Source organism: Neolamprologus multifasciatus, chromosome 15, assembly GCF_963576455.1.
Source record: "Neolamprologus multifasciatus chromosome 15, fNeoMul1.2, whole genome shotgun sequence".
Lineage (NCBI taxonomy): Eukaryota > Metazoa > Chordata > Actinopteri > Cichliformes > Cichlidae > Neolamprologus > Neolamprologus multifasciatus.
This window is the reverse complement of record NC_140453.1, coordinates 12,353,847-12,378,201: the sequence shown is the minus strand read 5'-3', so window position 1 is coordinate 12,378,201 and position 24,355 is coordinate 12,353,847. Positions and strand designations below refer to the sequence as shown.

The following is a 24,355-nucleotide window of genomic DNA, read 5'->3' as shown; positions in this document are numbered from 1 at the left end:
TTAAAATCGACACGAGTAGAGTGTTTGACAGATGAACAGCTTAACGAGACAATTTTCTACCATTCAGATCCTTTCCAGGCATTTTAAATGAATCTGCAATATTAGTCATTAATTCATAGTCTTGTGAAGTCGGAGCATTTTTCACTATAAAGCAGTTTTGGCACAATTTAAAAAAAAAACAACAACAACATCAATGAGTGATCTGAGCCCCACTCTTTGCAGTGTTTAATTTTTGTCTGGGTCTTCCTGCAGCCGGAGCAGATCACCAGGCGCCGCTGGCTGCGTTTCCTCCCGTTCTGACCTCTCAGACGTCACTTCATCAGCTTCCTCCTCCTCCTCAAAGGATAAGTCCTTCCTGCTGCGGGTCCTCAGGGCAGCGCTCCCCGTCCACTTGCTCCTCCTGCTCCTCATCGGCCTGGCCTGTCTGGTTCCCATGACGGAGGAGGACTACAGCTGCCACCACGCCAACAACTTCGCCCGCTCCTTCCATCCCATGCTGCGCTACACCAACGGACCTCCGCCCATATGAGGAGACGCTGATTTTTGTATTTATTTTTTTTAAATCTACCTACTGCTTTGCCAAGGACTCCACTGACTCATGTGAATGTTTCCTCTTCACCCTGTGCCCTAAAGGAACAAACTCTTCCCCCTTGCTGGGGATGTATTATGAAGTATTTCAGAGGTGACATGAAGACTGCTGTCACTAAACATTGCACACCCACCCACTCACCTGAGTCACCTCTACCCTTTAAAAAAACAAACAAACAACAAAACACTCTGGATACCCCCCCCCCCCCCCCACCAAAAAAAAAAAATCATGTTGTTTTAACTTAAATAAGTATTTTATTTTTAAGGTTTCTGGAGAAACCTGCGAAATCATTGAAAAACAAAGCACTATTTATATACTGTATGTTGGGAGCCAAAGTCGACTGTGCATTTTTGTCCATTATATCAAGTGCTGCTACTATTTATTTAGTGTTCAATCTGTTACTAGAAGCCCCACTGTGAGTGGGGGGGATATTGTAAATTTTAAGAGCAGGCCTGCCGTCAGAGTAGCAGATTATTTACAGCCTCGGGTCTGAAGAGATTCGTTTCAGACTCACGTTTGAACATCGACTGAGGAAAAAAAAGACCAAAACCGCACAGAATCAGGTCAGCAGAAGTATTTTTTCCCAGGATGACTCGTTTCAGAAGGACCTGCCTGTCAATTTGGAAATGAAGTCTAAAACCTGCACGTAAAGCACTGACACGAGCACTGTCTGAAGGTACTGCACTGATGCCCTCCAGCCAAGATGGCAGACTTCTTTCTCCAAAAGCCAAGGCTTGTACTTTTTTCTTTTTTTTAATTTTAGTATTTTATCAACTGGGACAAAAATGAAAAAAGAGGACGAGCTCTCATTTGTATATCATTGTTTGAAATGCCTTTGAGTACAGGCAGTTATTTTTTTATCTTTCGGTTTGAGCATGCACTTGAAAGTCTCTCCCTTTTACGAAGGCCAAACAATCACTGGTAGTTTTAGTAGACGGCTGTGACATAAAATAGTGTGCTTTGTAATAACTGCGATTATTATTCTGCGGTGATGAGACATCTGAATCTGTTTTAAAAAAAAAATTAAATATGAAAATGGTTATTTATGTATGTACAGTTTGCTAATGCCAACTTCATGGAGAATACCCTCTTTGCAAGTAATAAAACATGAAATATTTACTTCTGTGGATTTTGATTGGGAGAAAATCGAGTCAGGAGAAAGGCGGTGATGAACAATACTTGTTGCTTTTATTTGTATGCACAGTAAACAAATGACAGTCAAGGCAGGTTTGGCTGGATTTACACTTCCAAATCTGATGTTCTGATCCTGTGTGGAGGCTTTCCACACGTCTCTCAAATGACACAAATCTGCAGCTGCCTCTTTTTTTTAATGCTTCTCCCCTGGCAACATAAATTTTAATTACCTGCAGTTTCCACTCATCACAGGTTGCAGGTAATTTCATGTTTGGGCTGGCAGTGTTTTGCATTGAAAGCACGCAGAATAGCAGCCAGACTCGTATCTATCGCTACAGAAGCTGTGTTTTGATTCCAGATTCAGTTGCTTTATTTTTTTATTATTTTTTTTCTGGAGTCAGCTTGGCTCCTGTGTTAAAGTACTTATTTTTTGCATCAACAAACTAAAGGCTGTGTAAAAACATTTAATGTCCCCCAAATGCAACTGGATTAATAAAACAATTAACGCAAAAAAAAAACGCAACTAGCAAACCATCAGTTGAGCAAAAGGTGTCAAATACGGACTCATCCCTGCTTCCCAAGTGTGACTGTGTGCAGTTAATCAGATGCCGTGTGACTGCAAACAAAGTTAAGAGAAAGGTACACCTAGTGAGCAGAGTGCTGTGTGCATCGGCTTTATTAACGTAGAGAGAAAGAGAGGAAGGAAGGAAGCAGGCAGAGCCGGGGCCTCATACGCTGAAACAGCCAATGATGGTGCAAACAAGAAGTCACCAAAACCTAATTTGAAAAATCTTATCTCATTGTGTTTAAAAAAAAAAAATGTGTTGACCTGAGTTCCAGGGCATCCAAGACATTTTTACACTAATCTACAGTGTACTGTATTATATATATATATTGCTTCCAAGGAGCCAAACTTCCTTGTAATTTCAGTTTTCTGACCTTTCTGAAGGTCTTTCGGTTTTTCTTTGGACATTGGTTCTTTCACACCATATTTTTTTCTTTAACACTAACCTATAAATCAATTAAGCATAAAAAAGGCACCTAACTCAAGGGATGGACCAGTGCTGTGAATAAACAGTACAGACAATTTAGCAAAGCAGCACTTTTAAACTCCCCTGACCTTTGTTGCTAGCATCCTGTTGCAAAAATGTAATCATCATTTGTTCCCATTTCTTTTGCCAAATATATCAAAAATACCAAGAATAGCACAGTTTGACAGGCACACAATAGTATTTTGGCACCAACAAGGTGATTCCGAAAGAGCGATTTCCCAAAAACGTATCCCAGCGTATCCCAACAGGGTTTGCAAAATAGCGGAAACTTAAAAACTGGAGGACAAAAGAAGAAGTAATAGTTCTGATTAGCAGATGAACAGTAAGGGAAAGTGAAATCCTTCTGATAAAAGAGCTGATAAACCCAAACTTTCAACTTTTGGTTCAATTCATTCATTCAATTAACAACAGAGAGTGTGAGTGGACGTTCTGTCAGGGTTTTGGGGCTACATTTCAGCCAGTGGGGTCGGAGATCTTCTCAAAATTGAAGGAATTGTGAATGCACAAAAGTAGCATAAGGGATTGATACTATCTGGAAAGCGTCGCTCCCTGAGCCCGGACCTTAATTATCAAAGCAGTGTGGGGTCGTCTTCGTAGACAAGAGAACAAAAAGCAGCCAACATCCAAAGAAGAGCTTTGAATGTCCTTCAATGAGCCTAGAGAACTATTCTTGAAGACTACTTAAAGAAATCACAAGAAAGTTTGCCTAAGCCAGTTAAGGCTGCTTTAAAAAATAAACGTGGTTAGACCAAATTTTGACTTTCAAGGTCATTACATCTGTACAAACTGTTTTTACCTTATATACTGTATTTTTATGCATGTTTTCACAGGTTTCAACAAATCCCTGCATCTATTTCTCATTTTCCTAGCAAAATAAAAACAAAGTTTTGCACAGTGCAACCAATATATAACGTATATTGGTATATTCTATGCAGTCCAAAATGTGCATTTAATCTGATGCAAGATTTTAAGCCTAAAACGTTGAGTGACATGTTGTAGCAAATTATTCAGAGGCTAAACAATCCCCAGGCTGACTGCACTGTTGCAGCTAATCTAAAGTTGGCAAGCTGGCTGTTAAATTTGTCCTCACTGTGTGCTGAAACCATTTCAGGCTGTTACTCAGACCCAAAAACAGTTTGAATATGTGACCTCAGGAATTTGTAAGCCAACTAAAAGAGAAAAAAAATCATCCTTTTAGGTGTTTTATTTCTTCAGCTGGATCCGATTCAGCCAATTTAAACAGAAATTAGGTTGACATATATTCATTTTGGAGACTTCTTTTTTTAACACCGTTATTACCTGTTTCAGCGTGTAGTCTCTCTGCTAACCACACACGTGCACAGTGAACACGGACGGCCACATAACAGAGTAAGGAAAAAGGATTTGACGTAGGTTAGCACAGAGAACAATCCTCCTGTACACAGACGTTACCCAACAAACAGCCGACTGATATTTAGGACTCGATCGCACAATTTCTGCCAACTTAAAATTCAACAGATACATCCTCTCCCACTCCTCACTTCAAAATTGCCATCACTAAAATATTTTTTCTCAGATATATCTGAGAAAAAATTGGGTGCGCTCACCCACATTACCTGATATCTATTTTTTAACGATGTCGGCATCTAAGCACAACGAATTCCACGTTCATTTGAACTAGTTTTACCATCATTTCCTGTGTAATTCTTTCTCTTATTTCCTTTATATGAAAAAATAATGCCCATCAGCCTCTTAAATCACTGAGGAAGTGCACTTTGGTCGAGGCGAATAAACAGAAAGATTAGCTGCTCGTTGTTTGAAACATTAAACATCTGCTGTTTTGGAAATGATAAGCGGTACTGGAAAGCTGATTGAAAATCACAGATATAATTAAAGGCAACGTACAAGGCTGACAGCACTGAAATTCAGACTGCTGTGCAATTCCAATGAGAAGGTTCTCACTAAACAGCTATAAAATCACCTCATTTATAAATATTCTCTCATGCAAACTCGACTATAACCACCATCTTTAATTCACCAACCCCTTTTTTAAAATTCTCGACACAAACCATCCATAAAAATGACTTTAAACCTTCATAGGATGCGGGTGCAGTCGGAATGGGGCCCCCTGTACTGCAGAACACCTGGACCTGTGGGCGCTCTGCTCAGGTTCTCACGCCTTGGGCTCTCTTGGCTGCCTTGAGGTCCTGAACTGGAACCAGCCGAGGAGGTGCCTTCATCATCGCCGCCACCCCCGCCGCTGCTGCTGGTGCTGCTGGTGGTGGGAGAGTCTCTGTCACCCTGGAACCAGGACTCAGATGGTTTGACTGGGCGATGGATGCGGTGAGCATCCAGCATCTCCAGCAGCAGGTCGTACAGAGGCACTTTGTTCTTACACTTCATGCTGTAGAGGTGCTCCATGCCTTTGTTGCTGCAGGGAGTGTAACCAAAGAGAGATGGTGACCTCACCTGCCTTCTAACGCTGCATTCTGCAACCTAGAGTCTCTGTTAGATTTTACAATGTGTTTAAAACCTTCCTCACACTGTTACCGTCATCACATTAGGGCGACTGAAACTTGAAATTTTCTCACAGTGTTTTGAGTTCTACCTCATGTGCCTGATGTGGGAGAGCAGCAGGAGCAGCTGGGCCTGTCTTCTTGACTGCTGCTGAACCGAGCATCCCAATTGGCTGATATGAAATATGAGCGCATCGGTAATGGTGTCCAGCATGTGTTGCACTGCCGCGCTGTCGTGAAGGGGCTCCATTGTGCCAGTGCAGAAAGAAAAGGCACCTAAGAGACCAAGACATCATCAGTTCACTGCCAACTTTCTGTCTAATGCTCGTTTTTTTCTCATGAACTAATCTTTTCAAACATGTTTTTCTTGCAATATTCACAAAAAACACAGAAAAGTTTAAATAAGGATGTCACTGTAAGCTTAAATGCCCCGTTTTAGAGGTTTAGTTTTTTTCTGCTGTTCATTCCATATGATGGCATCAGTGAGACAAGATATCTCTGGTCATCTCGGGCACACAGCTTTGTTTGTCTTTATCTTACAATATAAAGCACCTTAAAAGGCAACTGTTGTTGTGATTTGGCTTGATATATACAAAACTGAATTGAAAGATAATTGCTGTGTTATCACAAACAGATTGCATATCATCGCCGACTCAACCCCATTCAGTAGCAAACTGATAGCAGACTGACTGCGTGTTGTTGAGGTTTTATTGCCATCTTAAAAGCGACGCGTCAACATCTTCGAGCGGTCCAGGATCTGGACCCTAACCATTTCAAAGGCAACAAAATCATGAGATCATTGCACGCCGCCACAATAATTTTGGTTACTGTGCCGCAGTCTTCATCCGCTGTTTTCCCCAGTCTGCCTGCAGCATTAAAGGAAGGGCGCGCTAAAACAGCTCATTTCAGATCGAGGCGTGGCTCCTCTAGTTGAGTCCGAGAAGAAAATTATGGAGCTTCCTTAACAATACTCAGCTTTCTTACAATGAAGAAACGTCTAAATTTTTATTTGAAAAAGATGCTTAAGATGACGCACGGCAATCTCAGTAATCTAAAGTTCATCCCGCTCCAGCAGCTGAGCCAGTAGTGTCATTTCACTGGTATTTCAGACTTGTCGTATAGAATACCTCAATCTCCGGGGCAAACACAGCCCTCTGTGCCGTCTCATGTTGTCATGGGAACAGCTATTGGTTATTGACGGTACAGATCTCTCCAGAACGCTCTGTTCGCCTAATCTGTCTGCGCAGCGCTAAGAGCTTTACCTCTGTGGGTGTAGTTTGACACTGTTCAATATTTACTCTCAGGAGCAGATACACAAACCTTTGGTGTGGCGCTCTTGTGAACAAAACTGAGTGGATATTAGAAAATAAATAAATAAATGAACTAGGGAGCGGATCCTTTTATTTGTGAAGTGTCCTCGATGTTTTCAGGAATCAATTTGGTCTCTCTCTCTCTCTCTTTGAAATGCTTTCACAAGGAGGTCACGGTAACACGGTGTCTTACCAGAATTTAGCAAAATGATTGCTTTGAGACAGACAAACTCCTCAGGTTTGAGCTTGAGCATCCGGAAGCGGGACGCTGTGGCCAGCAGCATGTCGAAGATCTCGGCCATGCCCTCGACGCACGTGCCTTCAGTCCTGGACAGCAGAATGAATTAATGTGTCATGCAGGAAGAAAAACAATATCAAGATCACACAAGTTACCCAAAAAGTCACATTTTAACAAAAGCAGATCACCACTTTAGTGCAGAAGGAGAAGAGCACCATCAAACTATCAAACAAGCGACCAGATAAACAACTAATGGACTGAATGGCTGCAAGGCTCCATTTGTCGACACAGTTGAAAGGTGATGGAAAGATGGATAATGTGGCTGGAGTGCAAGATAAAGTTGGATGGCACAGAGCCGAGGGAATTTGCCAACCCTGGTCCTACAGCATTTTAGTCATCAAGTCCAATTGCAGAGGACACTCATACAGGGACCAGGTTTTAGAGATAATACTCTCTAATACACTTTTGAATCAAATGGGACCATCAGGCACATCAGAGGGTAAAAGCTCTGTCTACCCGCATGTCTCCCTCATCCCTCGATCTGTCTCTGCCTCTCTCTTTTTCTCTGAGGTAGATACTGTGCTTTGGCCAGCTTGTTTACTCTTAACATGGCGGGAAATGGAGGGAACAGGCTGTGCCTGCAAAGCAGAAAACAGCCGTGTCTCCCCCGTATCTCTATTTTCTCGTCCTCTCTGTTCATCATTTAGCTCTCTCTCGCTGTCATCTCTCACTCCATCTTTCTTCATTTTCCATCATTCCTTGTATTGAGGGTTTGATTAAATCTCTTTCCTGGCTGCAAGCTCAGCACTGTAATGATGACGGGGTATTTCAGGTAGGAAAGAGGCTGCTCTCCTCTCCATGGGGAACATGTAATTAGTCTTTCACCGCGTGACAGACGTGTTGGGATGGCACAATGCCTGGCAAAGTGTGAAATGGAAAATTTACAATGCTGATGTATCACCCTTAAAATGTGTCTGAGATAGAGAAAGAAAGAGAAATAGGTTGGAATAGCAGGGACAGTGAGATGAGAAAGGATACCAAGGTGAAAATTAGGGAAGTATCCCTCCCTACCTGTCCAGGATGAGGTCCTGTGCGAAGATGAGTTTGCCGGGACAGTGGATGGACCTCCAAATGAGCCCAATCATCAGCACCTCCAGCCACGAGCTCTCCAGCAGCAGCACCTGATCGTGAAGAGACAGCTGCAGAAAACCTAGAAACACAAAATACAAAGCACGTCGTGATGAGAATTTTTGATGCCATGCAGGCAATCTCAACCACACCCAGCAGATTTAACACTTCTGAGCATTTGAAGCATCCGCCCTGAAACAAAATAAGGCCTTTAGCCAGAAGACTCACAGATAAAAGCAAAGTAAAAATCTTCACTACAAATATGAGCCATTAGTAATTTCAGCCATTATTCTGTAAAAAAAAAAAAAAAAGTAGAGTAGATAAGTCTACTCAGAATATCTGTGTTTTTTAACCAGGACAAGTAATAAAATATTAATGTCTCCTGCTCGCCTTCAACCCACTCAAAAATGACTAAAACATCCACACTCTTGTTTTAAGCCAGAGAAAATCTACTTGAATGAATCATCTGCAATCTCTGCTCACAAAAGAAGCTTTATCGCTGGCAATCAGCTGGGTTAAATTCATATATAATTACAGCCAATCTCCCCCATTGTGCCCCCTGTACGATGTTTGGAACCTCTTGCAATTAAAGTTGGGTATCTTTGGGCTTTTAGTGACACACGAGGTTGTAATGCCTCAAAATCTGGGTTTTAAATCTCCCTGCCAGGTTTGTGTGTGTGTGTGAGAGCACATGTAAAAAGGGTGATGTGTCTTATACTGCATTTAGGCTCTATGGGGTGCCTGCAGATTGACCAAACAATCCTCTCAAAGGTGATGACTGTAACTACTATTTCTGTAATGGCTCTGTATTCGTGTGGGGGGCTTATGTGTACTTTTACTACAGAGGTCTCCCATCTCTTCGCTGTTTCCTAAGAAGTCAAATTGACAACAACACACACACGACTGCAACTTCCGTCACACGTTACATCTGTGCACGATTAAGGGATTTTTTCCAAGATTTTTTATTAGATGTCACGATGCTCCAAAGAAATGGCGCACATAATTTGCATGTGAGCTCACATTTATGCACATGTTGTAGACTGATGCGCTATAACTATTTAACAATAAACAATAGGATACTGTAGCACTTGCATGATTACTGGAAACATTTTATTGAAATAGATCCTAAAGGCATCACTTTGCCATACACATACAACTAAACCTGATCATTTTATGTGTGGTCATTTGTCATTTTGTGCTGTAAGCCACAGTTTCAGGGCCTGTTAGACATCTAAATCTATAAATTATTACAGTGCTGTAATATTTTTTCTTTGTCTTACAGAGAGGATTTTTGTTGATGAACATCACCAGATCCTTGGAATATCCTAAAGAGTCAAAGAAGACTTCAGTCTAAGATGTATCTGGTAAACTAACACAGCCATTCTATGAACACCCTCTAGATACTGTCTATTGCTGCTCTTGTCTTAATTCTTAATTGTTGCTTCTTTAAATTCTTCTTTGCTATGCTTTAGATTAATTCCTACCTGGAAGCTTCTTGGCCCAGGCGATCATGTGAACCAGCTCCTTGTCGGCCATGCTGGTGAGTAGGGTCATCATGGTGACCTCCGTGTAGGGTCGGCTCATCTTCTGATGAGAGCACAGGGTTGGAGGCTCAGCACCCTGGAGCAGGAGGAGCACCTGGATGACAATAAAAATTTCCCCTTAAATCAATAAAACCTGATAGTGGACTTTCATAAAAACCTGCTGTAGATGCTCACTATTTCCTCACCTGATCAGGAGGTATGCTATTTAAAGAGGATCTTCCTCCTCCACCACATGTACTGCTGCTGCTCGTTGCATGCTTCCTTCCATCATGAGGGGGCGCCTTTGTGCGTGGCAGGTCTTTGGCTGGTTTGTCTCTGTCGCAGGCCCGTCGTTTTTCACGCCGCAAAACACGTCCGCGGTCCTTACGCATACCTTGAGGACAGACCAAGGATGAAATAACATCATGATACAAAAAAAGGGACGATTAAAACAAAGATACAAACAAGAAGTCATGGGTGTGTAGATAAATCACTTCACTCTTTCCCCCACATTGTTCAAAAATAACTTCATGTTCTGCCACATGTCTTACCACAGATGCGCAGATTCTTTTGGACTACCGAGTGATTCAGGAAGTATGAAAACAAAAATGTGACTGAGCAGTTGTACTCCTTAAGAGGAAATCTCTTCAAGGTCATGTTAAAGTTAGTCTCAAGCTTATCTGGATCCAACAGCAGCCTCATGTTTGTGCCAAGTTTTTCCACAGCAAGACAATCAGTTTTTAAATTTGTAAAGAAGAGTGTAATTTTTGTTAAAAAAAATATTAATAGAATTTCTTTACACAATTTTACAAAAAAATGTAAACGTGCAAAAGGTGGAGAATCTTTCTTCTACTGGTGTTCACCCTCACCTCCTTTCATCATGCCCACTTCGTAGCACTTCCTAAGACGGCAAGCCTGGCAGCTCTTCCTCCGATTCTTGTCAATGGTGCACTGATTTGTCGCTGGGCACATATAGTCATTGTGACCTGAGATGAAAGAAAATCTATTACTTTCAGCTACCCACTTCAGTGTGCAGTTCAGATTTAGGTTATTTAGTAGCCAGGTACACTCTATTCCCCATTCTAAATGAATCTGAGATGGAGCAAATTAAAACGTGGCATCTTGGCTTTGTCATTGCCATGGAGACAATTGGTTTCTTCTTGAGCGCTCTTTCATTGCATGACTTTGCATCAATGCACAAACCGCATCCAATCATAAACATGACGCAGACACTGAGCACACTGAGTTTTGGTTTGCACACACTGGGGCAACAGCACAAAGAGTTTGGAAAACAGTTGATGTCTCACAAATGAAAATAAATAAATGGACTGAAACCTAAATTGTGCTCCCTCTCAGTTTCACAATGTCCACTTTCTGACATGCGTCCTCCCTCCGTCTCCTCCTTTAACACAACAGTATTCAACTCCAATTAGGCTGCTTATTTTCCTGTAAACATTACAGGTCGTTCACTTCTGTAAAATGAGCCAACAACATCCAAACTTCCTGTCAGGAATGTTCTTTAGATTTCCCCATGTCTTAAATTAACCCATATTTAATTTCTTTGGCTGAAGGACGGAACACTATGTCTTTTCTGCTTGATAGCACTCAAAGTTAAGAAGCCAATTACTTTAGTGCACTGTGTTCTTTAATACTGTTATTTTCTATGACAGACACAATAAAGCCCATGATTTAGACAGTTCCATAATTTAATCAACTGTAGTTGATCTGTAGTGTTTCACAAAATATAGCGCAATCCTTTTAGATTCACTGATAACAAACAGATAAAGCAGACAGACTACCTACCCTGGATGCTCCTCTTGAAGAAGGCCTTACAGCCCTCACAAGACCACACCCCATAGTGGTATCCAGACGCGTAGTCACTGCACACAGCGCAGAAACGGGTCTCTTTGGTCATTTCAAACCCCCCAGCTCCAGCTCCCAACTTGCCCACGCCGTATGCCTCATCACGGGTACCACACTGGTCGTCTCTGGGGACCGGCTGATGGCTGGACCTGCAACACGCCATGAATTTTAATTTGGTAATTTCTTTTGTTTTCATAAAGATAAAGCTCAGTCGCAGAGTTAATCAAATAATACATCTGGATATTTTTGCCAAAATATGGAACATTTTCTTTTCCCTGAAAATGTTAGGCAAGTCATTTAGTGATTAATCAAATCTTATCAGAACGACTTTAATACGACAGCAGCTGACAGCAGGAGCGGAGTTTTATCTTTCACCTGAGGCAGGAAACAACTGCGTGTGTGCTTCTGTTGTTCTTACGTATTGTTCCCTTTTCAAGGTCCTTAACAAAGTCCTTAATCTCTGGAATTAGAGACCAGGACAAAGCTTGATCCTTTCCTCAGAGATAATAGTTATGTTTTGTATAAAGCAAGAGAATAAAAACAATGTGGTTATATAATTGTTCTGTTATAATGGCATTTACAGGACCCAACTGAATATCACTGCCATAATTCACTAATTACAAATTCTGAATTTAGTTTTCCAGTAATATTTTGCTCTACTGGCCCCTGGTAGAACACACCAATTAAATAAATAAATGCCAGAAAACACCGGGCTTAATTCTTTTCTTTGTGGTATAGTCACCTAAAATTTATAATGAAGACATGATAGAGGCAGCTACAGCTGTCGCAATGAAGCAGGACACCTGATGAACTGGTTTTGACTGTACTTATCATATTACGCTTGCATAATCACCAAACTTTTGCACAAACACAACTGACCAAACAATCAAAACCAAGCCCTGGATGTGCCATTGCCAGACAAATAACTAAATGTGTCATCAGGGGGTGATAATTTCATTCACTTTTTTCCTGTCACTTTTCTCCACCAGAAAAAAAAAACTGCATTTCCTCACCTGTAGACGGGTGTTGAAGTGGTTTCCAGATAGTGGTGGCTGGGCGGGTGCATAAAGGGGCTCAGCCGTGGGCTGGAGGGCACAAACACAAGTGGACTGGTCGTCCCACTGCCCAGGGACTGAAGACTGCCATCGGACGGTGGTCCGTGAGCGTCCAGAGGAGCCGAGTAGCAGCCAGTGGTGGAGTGGCCGTAAAGAGGAGTCGGGGCAGGGGTGGGGGCGGCATAGTCATAAGTCCCTTCCAGGAAGTCCACAGTGGCTACCCCTCCAGACCCCCGGCTCTCTTCGGGGTACATGTCATTGAGGGGGGCACGCAGCGATGGCGAGACGCGAGTTGGAGAGTGGGGCTCCAGCTCTGAGGAGGCTGGGCTGTCCCTAGGTCTGAGTACTGGTCCGCACGGCTGTCTGCTCTGCGCTGGGCTTTGCCTGAGCAACATCACAGCACAACAGCAGTGATAAGCAACATGATTTAGACTGGCTCTCCCATTTGTTGGGAGGGGGAGTGGAAAGGAGTGTTGCTCTCCCTCTCTTTATTTTTCCCCCTCACTTGCTCTCTGGGTCTCTTGTCTCCAACAAAGCTTGTCAGACAACTTGAAAGCTCCACTGTTATTAAGCTTTTTTGTGTCTACCTTCGGCTTCTGGTCACTAAGCTCCAAAAGAACAAAAGAAAAAGAGTTTTAAACGACTCTTCCCTTATTTTATTTTATTTTTTTGCCAGCAAAGCATCTCCTTCTTTTCTAATACATCTTCACCAAAGTGTGAGAGGGAGAAAGGCTGGTGGGACAGAGGGAGAAAAAAATAGTGATTCACAAACAACTCGTGTCTTCTCATGCGTGCCACAGTTCCCACTCGTCATTTGTGTAATATGGAAGAATTGTCACTGGTTGCACCTGTTTTGCTGAGAAAAGTTGACTGCTTATTCATTATTTGCTCAGCCGATAGCAGCACAGGACAGATGTGATGTACTGCCAGTCTACTTTCAGTGAGATTTAAAGAAATCACTGTGGACAGTTTACAACAACAACAGCAGAGGCTGAAAGAAAACCACAATCTACCATTACTACTACTATACTACTACTCACCACTTACAAACAAAGCATCCTCCTATGTGCTGTACAATCTACTGGCTCTGCTTGCCTCACAGGCATTTAGTTGAGCTCATTCGACACAATGGGAACAGTGGAAAGGTTTGAAAAAAAGGATAAACAAATTAAAGATACAGCCAAATCGATAACCGTGGTGCATTTAAGTGCCAGGTCACCATAACACAGCAAACAAAGCAGGAGGTCAAATCTCTTTCTGACAGCCAGTAATTACACAATCAATCCCCAATGAAGAGATTGATAATCATTTTTATGCTTCACATTTATTTCTTCTTGTTAACAATTGCAATGAATCTGAGAGAAATTTTAAAAGATACCTTCTGAGTCACATTTCATTAAGAGAAGGTTGATATAAGTTACAGAACCACAGCATGGACCAGTTAATCATCACTTTATCTGTTCAAATCACAGGTGAAGCAGAACACTATGTGTACTGCTTCACACACATAAACAAAGCCAAGGGACCGACCAACCACTGTTGATAAAAATCAAATGTAAAAAATAACTGTTTACAGATTTCGTCAATGACAGAAAGACACACAAAAATTATTGGCCCATTTGAATTCACGTCTTCTTGCTACTCAAGTGAGACATGTTGTAATTTATGTGAGAAATGTATAAAGTCAAACATGTTCTCATGCAATAATTAATGGCTACCACCAAGTGGGGGAGAAAACTTGACACGGAGCCCTAATTTTCCTCTCTCTGTGGTACATCTTTCTTGTGTAAACAGCCCAATTTTCAGGACATGTCAGGTCAAGTGGAAAACAAGTGGCCCTGATGATTTTTTGTATTTTCCCTAGAGTAAAATGAAGACATTGTTACACCAGGGAAAAAGAAAATGAAGGGCGAGAAAGGAAACAGCTAAATCACCTAAATGATTCAAGATAAGATGCTTCCTGCGGTAATAAGGCCTCATTTTCATAAGGTACCACATTCACAAAGCATCAGAGCAGCCTAAATTACGCCAGTGTTGTTACAGCTCATCCTGAATTGTAATGCACATACTGCAGCATTTCCAGCTGTTTTGTTGGCTGTTTTTTTCTTGGTCCAACCCGACCTGAGTAAATGAAAGGTCATCAGGAAAACACTCTTATAAATACAGACTAAAGTCACAATCCTGGTGAACCGACTACCTTATAAGAGATTTGTGTGTTTACAAATGCATTTGTTCATTGTTTTAACATTAAGGTTAACTGGGTCTTTATATTTTGATGTGTATACATGTAAATGAAACTCTCCTGTTACACTGTTACATGCAAGACCAAAAATACAGGTCAAATTTAAGATCAAATCACAACAGCAGTCACCTCAAGGTGCTTCACACTGTAAGGTAAAGGACCCTATAATAATGGTAAAGTCCTTACAATAATGTAGAGTTTAGGCAGCTACTCTGCACTGTGTTGGCACGTGGTATTCAAGAAGGTTACAGTGGAGGAATTATATCCTTAAATTTAGTTATAGCACTTTCAGAAATGCATTCATTTCAATATGGACAAATTTACAAAATAGCTATTAGTATACAAAAAAAAAAAAAAAAAACATTTTTCTTGCGTGTAAAGTACGACAAAAGGAAAAAGAGCAGAGTCATAGTAGTGATTTATTAAATCGAAACAAATGATCAAAATAACATTTTCACCCAGCAGCACTATGGGATCCAGTTAACATCACCTGTTGATTACTAAAAGTGACAAACGACATGACAATGTGCAAAGAGACATCCACTTTTATCTATGGAGATAGAGGTCCAGGTTCCCATTTTAAGCAAAACAAGCACATGCCACTTATTGTTACACTGCTCCAACAACAATGTAGTTTTCAAAAAAATGTTATGATTTGCTTTTGGTGAACTTAACTCGCTGTAATCACACGGAGTAAAACAACCTGAGCTGAATAAAAACAAAAAAGACAAAAAAAAGAAAGAAAAACAACAACAACAAAAACCCAAACAAACTATAAGTTAGATTTACATTATTCTCATAACTGCATGCAAAACTGTTTCTGCTATAGAATTCATACTCAGTTTTTCCTCAGTAATTGCTTACAGCATTAACCTGTAAACAGTATGACTAAATTCATGGTTTACAACACATTTGGGATAAAAGCAAGATGTGAAATTTTGATATGAGATGGCTTTTTATGAAATTATTACTGAGTATTAATTATTGTGCACGTTCCTGAATCAAACTTGATGAAGTGCTAGTAAACAGCATTTAACAATTCCCCTAACTTAAGTGTCTAGTGGTTTAAAGGTATCGCCTGCTTATGAAGCTTCTTTTTAAACCCATGTCATCAAAGTGAGTTCCTGATTTGAACCTTACTATTCTGACTTTGGATTGTGGAACTGAATCACAGCGTACTTGCCGCTAGTCATCCAGCTTGGATCTTGGGAGGTAAGCTTCTCCTCTTGTCCCGGTTGCAGACCAACCTGAATGTTGGCCTTGAGAGTCCTCAGGCTGCACAGCGGTGCAGGCCCAAAGCCTCGCAGTGCAGTTTCAAAGCTTACTGTGTGCTCCCAGTCCCTGTCTCCAGTCAGCTTCCTGTAGTTGAGATCGCCTTTAAACAGCACCAGGTCTGCTCCCTGCAGGGTTGTATACAGGTCAGGAGCATCGGCTGCCATGTCGCAGAACTCATGGGGCTGTGTCCAGAAAGGATGATCATGGTAGCACCACATTCCCTCTTTCAAGTACCTCTGCCACTGAACACCACATTTGGAAACCCACTTGTGATTGGTTGCCATGGCCTGCCGAATGGTCCACTGAAAATCTTTAGCTGTGACGTCAGAGACAAACCACGGGATGGATTTGCCATGAAAATGAATCTGACGTGCAAGGCCAGAGGAAACCAGGAAGTCGGCTAAGACCAAGTCAGTGACCAACTCGAAGCCAGCATTGTCTAGCACAATGTCCACTCTGTCTGCAGTGGTTTTCCCTGACTCTCTTGGTCTCTGCGCAGAAATAAGAGCTGACCATACCCTTTTGGTGTCATCGACCAGGATGAAGGGCAGGAGGCTGTAGAGGGAATCAAGTGGACTGGTCTTCTGGGAGTTCTCTTGGCCAGCAGATATAGACAGATCACACTTGTTTCCCCACAGAGATACCTTAAAAGAGTCACAAAATGTATTCAATAAATAGTAACTGATTACTGTAAAACATTTCTAAAATATCAAATCTCCAAGAACTAATGCACCACATTTACTGCAGTTATGAAGGTCTAATCCCACTGGTATTAGTGGGTTCATTTTAAATTAGGCTACCAATCACAACAAGGATTCACAAGAGGACCATTCATCTCAGGTGTAGCCAGAATCACTCACTTTTAAATACTAAAAAGCAAAGTTTTAAATAAATAAATAATTTAAATACATACAAATGAAAAATTGAAAAAAGAATAGTAACTTACATACTGAGAATCTTTTAAATGTATAGCTTTAAGGTTATAAATTGAACTGACCTGCATTAGTTTGCTGAAATGCTCAAACAGCGGATTCTTAGACAGCTCGTCTATGTTGTTCTTGATGCCCTCCAAGTACGTACACAAGGACATCACAGCCTGTGAAGACTCAGTAAAGCTCTGAGTCTTTCCCTCATTAAAGACATCAAAGTCACTGATGGGAGGACTGAAATAAAAGAAGAAATAAAATCATAACAGAAATCAACAAACACAATCTAAAAAGAAATGAGAAAGGGAATTGGAGAGCATATCCTCTGCCAAAGATAGAGCTCAGATTTTCAAAGCAACTGATCTGGATTTACACAACAACTAAGTGGGTGCTTCCTTGTCTTCTATTGTACCTTTGCATAAAGTTTCATGAAATTCAGTTATGTTCATTTTTGTCTAACCTGGCTAACAAACAAAGAGATAAATACAAGCCTTGGCAGAGGAACATATTTACTGAAGGTCCACCGGTTGTGAAACTCAAGGTTGATGTTGATGGTCAAAATCATTTATCCACTAACCAATGCCACTGTGTTTTTGTTTTTTCTATGCACCACTATATCAGTCAGTACCAAGGTTTTGTCAGTATATAAAAGTATCCCTCAGTAATATACTAAAAGTTATTACAAAATCCCAGGGTTTACATCTACAGTAGCTTCCATTGTAACATATAAATGCTTCTCACTTGAGCAAGAGCGCCTCGTGTATCCTACGGTACATGTAGCACTCCACATAAAGCCAGGGAGACTTGAACCAGCTGACAGGCTCCTGGTCACCTTGCAGTCTCTGCTGCCTCTCTAGGTATTGGTTCCAGGAATCTGTGTCCGGTAGGCCGTCTGTCAGTGCTAGCACTGGCTTGTCAGTTTGCAGCTCATTCCTCAGCTTAGATAGCAGAGATATAGCTTGCTTCTCTGCCTGGATACCCACCTGGTTGAAAATAAAGGGGAAGCACCGGCAAAATCCAACGCAAGTCTTAACGTGAACCTCATAACTGCCTCAATTGAATGAACGTGGTCTTACCTCTCCGTATTCCTCAAAAAACTTGTTTTTATTGCGATGAATTGTGTCAACAACTTTGGTCAGGATGGTGGGTAGTCTGTCTCTAACGGTCAAATAAGCAAATGACCTGCAGAGAAAACATATAACCAAGAATATCTCCCTTTTATACTGCAGCACTGATTTGCAAGTTAACTAGCTAATAAGCCATCTGTAAGCTTAGCTTTTTCTTTGTGGAATACAAAAAGTATACTCCCTGGAGTAATATTACTACCTTCGCATGCTTATCTTTGTTTACCCATAAAATTTCTGGTTTGACCTAAACAACGTCCTGTGCTTGAATATCTACACACCATCACTGCCAACTTACAGCTAGCAGGAAGCTAATGCTATTGCTAGTCTGGACTCTACCGTCCCAACGTTACGAGACGAATTTTCATAAGGAAACGTAAAATCCCCAGGTTATTAAAAATTCTGCGATAAAGTCAAGTAATCAGCTGTCAACCTACCCAACCACTCTGGCAGACAATGAAGGGGGAACGTGCATAGTTTGATCTGTCGCCATGATGTTAGCAGGGGTTCAAATTCAAACTTTATCAATAAAAGCAGTGGGACAGCAATAAAGTTTCTTGAATAGCTAGGAGGTTAAAGGTGACGTCTGCTTTTCTGCAGAAGTCACGTGTTGAAATAGGTTGCCCCAGGTTTCACTTCTTATTTTTGCTAAGAATATTTTTACATTTGTAAAAAATACATTTCTTCCCGCTTGCGCTTTGTGCATTTAGTGAGGGACACGATGCTACCATCTAACGGTTAACATGTAAACTACAGTGCTGACAACCTGTCAAACTGTTACCGAGACTGCATTTTCAAGTCGTATCAACTGTTTCAGTAATACGTATTACCTTAAATGTCAAAGGTCTCAAAGCTGGTGTTATCTCAGATGGCTCTAAGGTTGGTACGCCTGCCGCGTTGCATTGAGCTGCTGAGGTAGCACGCTGAGCATCAGTTGTTGTCCAGGGCAACAATTGTCATGGAGACATTCATTCACCCTATTAGAAAAGGCCAAAGGGTTTTTGGCGGCAAAAGGGGAGGAGGAGTGGGCGGGGTTGGGTACTGCGGTTTCCAGTGACTTCCTGTTTCTGACCCTTGTTAAATGTGGAAAAATAACAATGCATACAAGTGTCGTTTTTTATGTGTAATATGTTTGCTTATATTAGTAAATATAGAATGTGGGCAAAAGGAGTTATGAATGGGTTATGTTATATATTAATATGTTATATATGTTGTTTCTTCTTCCTTCTTAAAATATTTACTAAATTCTACATCAATAACAACTAGCTGTGTTTTTCATTAGTTTGCCGGCCAACATGTGAAACAAAAACACGCACATGTAAAACATCGAATCTTTTTTGGCAACTGCTACATTTCCTTTATTTAACCAGGTAAAAAGCAAAACGTAATCCTTGCTCTTACAAGATAAAACTTGTTTATTTTTTTTAAAGTTTAAGTCTGAACATGAAACGATTCAACCTAATATTTTTATATGAGATGGCGTAAATGTAAAAATTTATTTTTCAAGACGGATCTGGCCAAGATGGCAGAGGAAATTGTACAGCTCTATGAGCATACTTTAATGACCAAAAATAACTTGATTGATTATAATGTGCACAGTAACACAGTAACAGAGAGTCGGTGTCAAATGCAGAGACTTTATTTTATCTATGTAATATCTATCTAAATCACATTCACTACGGTGTATTTACTAATGTAAATAAAGATACTAACACATGAAACACATGGAAAAATCGGAAATCAATTTTGGGCAGACAAGCATTGACCGAAAAGTTTAGAGATACGTTGACCTACTGACACCCTTTTTAACGACTCCTTCAAGTATAGCCAAGAAGGTTACGAAAATCAACCAATCAATGATTAACGAAAATGGAAAATTTAATTGGCAAGTAACAGAAGAGCAGTCAAACTAACAGCTAAAGAATACAAAATATAATAGGGGAGACCGGGGATAGTTGTAACATTTTTGACATTTCTGTCTGTAAATTGGAGCTCTTTTAAGGTAGTGGATTCAAAATGTAATGCAAAGTATTTACATGTCTCTGCTATTAAATAGTGCAGCTATTTTCTCTGCAGCACAATTACCCATTGCATGGTATGGTCTCAAACACAAAGAGTGAAATGTTACAATTAACCCCATAGTCTGGATTAGTTGTAACATATCCTGGGGTGAAATGTAACACAATGAAATAAGGGTACTAACAAAACATTGACATGTAATCTTTGTTTATTCAACACATGAATGCACTTAGAGCCATTTATGTAACTATGTGTGTGTGTGTGTGTGTGTGTGTGTGTGTGTGTGTGTGTGTGTGTGTGTGTGTGTGTGTGTGTGTGACAGAATGCAGAAATCTAGCTTTTGAACATATTCCAACCCCCCAAAAAAGACAAATTATGGAATTTTCTGCAACTGAATATTTCATTAATTTTGGTTGGTCTTCCTTGAGTTTGGCCTCATTGGCTCAGTGGGCATTATAACCTACAACTCTTGCACCAATTTTGAACATAACAATGAAGCTGAAAAATGTAGTTGTTCACCAGCATCGCAATTCCATTACTTTTTATCATGGCTTACCTTGGTGTGGTTTGCAAAGTGCTTCAGAAAGATGAGGAAATCTGTTTCTTGCACCCATCCTGATTTATTTCCACTACCAATACTTCCTACTGGTCCATCTCTGACACAGTGGTCTGCATAATGTATGTGTGGGAACACAAACAGTGGAGGAATTGTGTTGCCAATGGCATTAAGCGCATATACAAAAGTGACCAGTGAACCTCTCTCTGCTGATGTCGTTGCCTCAACTTGTTTAATATAAGTTAAAGTAATAGTGTGGTAGGTAGTAACATCTGCATTATTGTTACAACTGACCCAGACTGTTGCTGTTACAACTGACCCAGACTCCTATAGCCATGAACTAGCTAACATTACAGCCAATGGCTAAAACATTAGCACTAAAGACCTACACAGAATATATCCCTGTAGACATACAAATAACATAATTTAAGTTTGTTGAGTTTAACTGCAAAGCAGATAATGCTATTAGAAAATGAAATAAAGTAGAAAAACTTACTTTTTGGCATACAAATTACTTTTTTTCATGTTAAATTGTCTGTGTTTGACAAAATGTGCTGATTTTTCACATGTGATAGCAGAACTGAATTGGGCATGCACAGGATGAGTCACATCATTTGAAACTTAGCCCTGATTGTAGAAATTGGAAGTGTTACAACTGACCCACGTTACAACTATCCCCGGTCTCCCCTACGTTATTTTTAGCTTATGATACACATGACTCTGGTATGCCAAAAATAACAGGGTAACATGCACTGTATATGTCGTGTTTGATCAACTCCAGGAAAAAATACAACAAAATAAAACAAACAAAACATGGCAACAGAGTAGGCCTAATGACGTAAATTCGCGGTCGGTCCGTTTTTCTTTCTTTTCTTGGGGGGGCGGGGGGGTCCGGGCTTCCCCTTTTATGACAAACATGGCCAACTGACTCTGCTGTCACGATTACTGGCCTGGAGAGATGCGCATATCAATTAATTCAGGCGGTGCTTTCCCTTCTCTCAGATCATCCCCGCGGTCACTATGGGAACACTGCCGGGCGGTTGTCAGGATGTCGGGGTCCTTGGGAGTGGGAGTCCAGCTGCGTCCACCTCCGCTGTTCATCCATCGCCGGCTTCCCATCCCCCCGCCGGGCCCCAGCCTGGCCGGATCTGTTTTTCTAAACCGAGAGAGCAGTGACTCACCACTCCGGTTTCAAAACAGGCCAAGGACGGGGGCAGGGCGGCAGTTAACGTTAAAGGCCTTGTTCAGCTGGGTGTTTCAGCTCCCCACACGCAGTCACGCCATGCATTACTTAACAGCAGGATTTCGTTTGTGCGACAAGCCCCTAGAAACTGCAGGAACAGGCACAAATCTCACCATTCTCGTGTTAAAAGATACGTTACTGCAGCGCAGATGAATTAACCGGTAATAACGGCAAATAAAAAGTTGTTCTGAGAAAATTTAAGACAGATTAAGTCCATATAAACAAACGTGGGAAGGAGTACATTTATCCTAATGACACAGAATAAAGCTTGAATGTATTGATCCTCATTGTAAACAGTAACAGTGATCCAGTGGTTTACAGTTTATCTACTACATTCAGTACATCCCTGCTGTGCATCTTTCAGTAATCAAATATGCTTTTGTTCTTGAAGTACTTGTGGTCTTAATCCATGTTTTGCTTGTTAAATATTTTTGAACCATCCATAAATCTAAATTTTTATTAATCGAGTAGCTTAAGTAATGTTATGGCCAAGATTGTTTCTCCTTTTTTTGTTAACAGGACAAAGACTTAAAAGCCCTTTAGTCCCACCTAATAGCCATTTTACCCCCTCCTTTGAATAGACTCCACCCAGCATCCTGCAAAGCAAGCATTTTCAAAGAGCCACAACTTGCTTAGATTCATCCTCCCTTGCGAACCCTGTGTCCTTAAATGTAGCTCAGTAATGGCAGGCCTTGGAAAAAAATGGTGTTTACACTGGGACAACATCCAGCAACTTGCTGATGACAACATCTGATGACAAAATATTGACATGACTCCAAAGTACACTCGTGAAAAGGTCCGCCTATACTTTCTGTGTCTCTGGTTTTGGTTAAAATTCAACTGAAACTACTTCCCCTTCACAAAACTTTTCAGAATAAGACTTCCAACATTTTGAGTTTCCCAATGCATTTGTTTTTTTGTTTTTGTTTTTTTTGAGCTCACAAAGTAACAGCTGTAACTTAAAGCCCCATCCTGAACTCTATACAAATTGATGCATTTGCAGAGTTTTCACATCACATAGTTGTAGGTGGAAAGTGTGTCGCCTATAACACGAGTTTAAGGTGCGTACCAGTGAGCATGTCTGGTGACATCACAACCAAACCTGTTCCAAGAAGTAACTCTGCAACATATTTTTTAGCTTGCTTTGCTGGGCAACTTTCACTGATGTAGGGGACATCTTTTTATTGAGGGATTAAACTTTTGAAAATAAAAAAACAGAAATGTTATAGCTGGTGTCCAAGTGATTGGGTGATACAAAGTTAATGAAATATTAGACCTTAACTGTGTTTGCAACTAGGAATTTACACATATAACACTGCCAGGGCAAGTTACCACTACAGAATACAGAGTACAGTGTTGGTTTCTTTGTTACTATTTGTACTCTTTTACAGATGTGGCAGGAAATTACTTTAGTTCCACAAATAAAAAAGAAGTGACAATAAATAGCCAGACTACTGATAAAATATCTAAATATAACATTACCCAAACATGTGACATGATATAGTCATATAGGAACCAAGTAGTTACCATAAAAAGAGAGTGTAGACTTTTAAGTTGAGTTACAGATCTACTTAATGTGGTTCTTAAATTGTGAAATTTTGTTTTACTGAAAGATAAAGGGATTTGTTTAAGAAACTGGAACCAAAACAGACCAACAGTGATCACAATCAGAATCAGCTTTATTGGTCAAGTATATGAAAACAAACAAGGATTTGGGCTCTGCTTTTTTCTCTTTGCTCTCAATGTACTTAACAGAATAGACAAAAAGACAACAGCAACATAACACAAACAATAACAACGTGTACAGTGTGTTTAGATTTATATTTGCAATGCAATGGTGCAGAGTGCAATAAATTGTGGAACAAATAACAGATGGATCAGTTATATATACAGTATATGCATGGGATATTGACAGTATTATGTATAATATAGAGACATGCAGAAGCAAAACAACATATACACTATGCATTAGTTCAGCAGCAGGATTGTGGATGTTTGAGTTATATATAATTCATCATCATACAGTTAGGTTTTCAACTGCAATATTATTATTACTCGATTATAATCTAAACAGGTATATTAAGTATGGTCTCTTCTTCATAAAAGCGACCACTTTTATTCCAAAGAACAATGCAATTTTTTAATAATCAGTGTGAATACATTTAATATTCTCATCTGATTTAAGAAATACTATAAAATTGTAAGTGTTAAAGTTGTAAATAAAAATAAACAAATTAGTATTCCTCCCCTAATCTTTATTACTGTTAAAAACAAAGTAAAATCATAATGACCATTTAAACCTAGCGTGTTACGTAATAGATATCTTAATTCGTCTTTTGAACCGTTATTTGATGTCTGCAACAGCCCCCGACATGCACGGTTGCGTTAGCCTAGCTTAAGTATCTCTATACTGCCCTTTAACTTGTTGAAAATCTACTTTAACCGAATATGCAAACATGAGACGACTGTGAGTAACGCAGTTTGTAATGTGGCCAAAAAGTCATGGCCAACACACAGAGACACTCACTGCCACAGTTTGGTTTTATGTTTACGTGTCGTTAACGGCAGCGGCACAATTATTAA

General features: G+C 40.4%; 3 protein-coding genes across 10 annotated transcripts in view; 1 reads left to right on the top strand and 2 right to left on the bottom strand.

The window, feature by feature from the left end:
- The window catches only part of syne1a (spectrin repeat containing, nuclear envelope 1a), a 156,154-nt gene extending 140,753 nt beyond the window's left edge, over nucleotides 1-15,401 (top strand). For all 7 annotated transcript variants that reach the window (XM_085131862.1, XM_085131864.1, XM_085131863.1 and 4 more), the window contains one exon: nucleotides 253-15,401. In XM_085131862.1, the coding sequence (XP_084987988.1) occupies nucleotides 253-529 (277 nt within the window). In that variant the 3' untranslated portion in view covers nucleotides 530-15,401. The remainder of the gene's footprint in view (nucleotides 1-252) is intronic.
- On the bottom strand, nucleotides 2,534-12,782 carry esr1 (estrogen receptor 1). Its single transcript, XM_085131880.1, has 9 exons — nucleotides 12,346-12,782; nucleotides 11,273-11,481; nucleotides 10,339-10,455; nucleotides 9,676-9,863; nucleotides 9,431-9,584; nucleotides 7,890-8,028; nucleotides 6,774-6,907; nucleotides 5,363-5,546; nucleotides 2,534-5,185 (listed from the first exon to the last, which is right to left on the bottom strand). The coding sequence occupies exons 1-9, from the start codon at nucleotides 12,780-12,782 to the stop codon at nucleotides 4,849-4,851; spliced, it is 1,899 nt and encodes a 632-aa protein (XP_084988006.1). The 3' UTR covers nucleotides 2,534-4,848.
- Nucleotides 14,666-24,077, bottom strand: dcph1 (damage control phosphatase 1). 2 transcript variants are annotated; one of them, XM_085131883.1, is made up of 6 exons: nucleotides 21,517-24,077; nucleotides 19,749-19,766; nucleotides 17,907-18,041; nucleotides 17,572-17,813; nucleotides 16,902-17,067; nucleotides 14,666-16,548 (listed from the first exon to the last, which is right to left on the bottom strand). In XM_085131883.1, exons 1-6 carry the CDS (start codon nucleotides 21,646-21,648, stop codon nucleotides 15,769-15,771), a joined length of 1,473 nt encoding a protein of 490 aa, XP_084988009.1. In that variant the 5' UTR covers nucleotides 21,649-24,077; the 3' UTR covers nucleotides 14,666-15,768. The 2 variants fall into 2 exon arrangements, with proteins under 2 accessions (XP_084988009.1, XP_084988008.1); XM_085131882.1 differs by lacking the exons at nucleotides 19,749-19,766; nucleotides 21,517-24,077 and adding an exon at nucleotides 18,392-18,741 and having other exon boundaries at nucleotides 17,907-18,012.
- Between the last annotated feature and the right edge of the window lie 278 nt (nucleotides 24,078-24,355).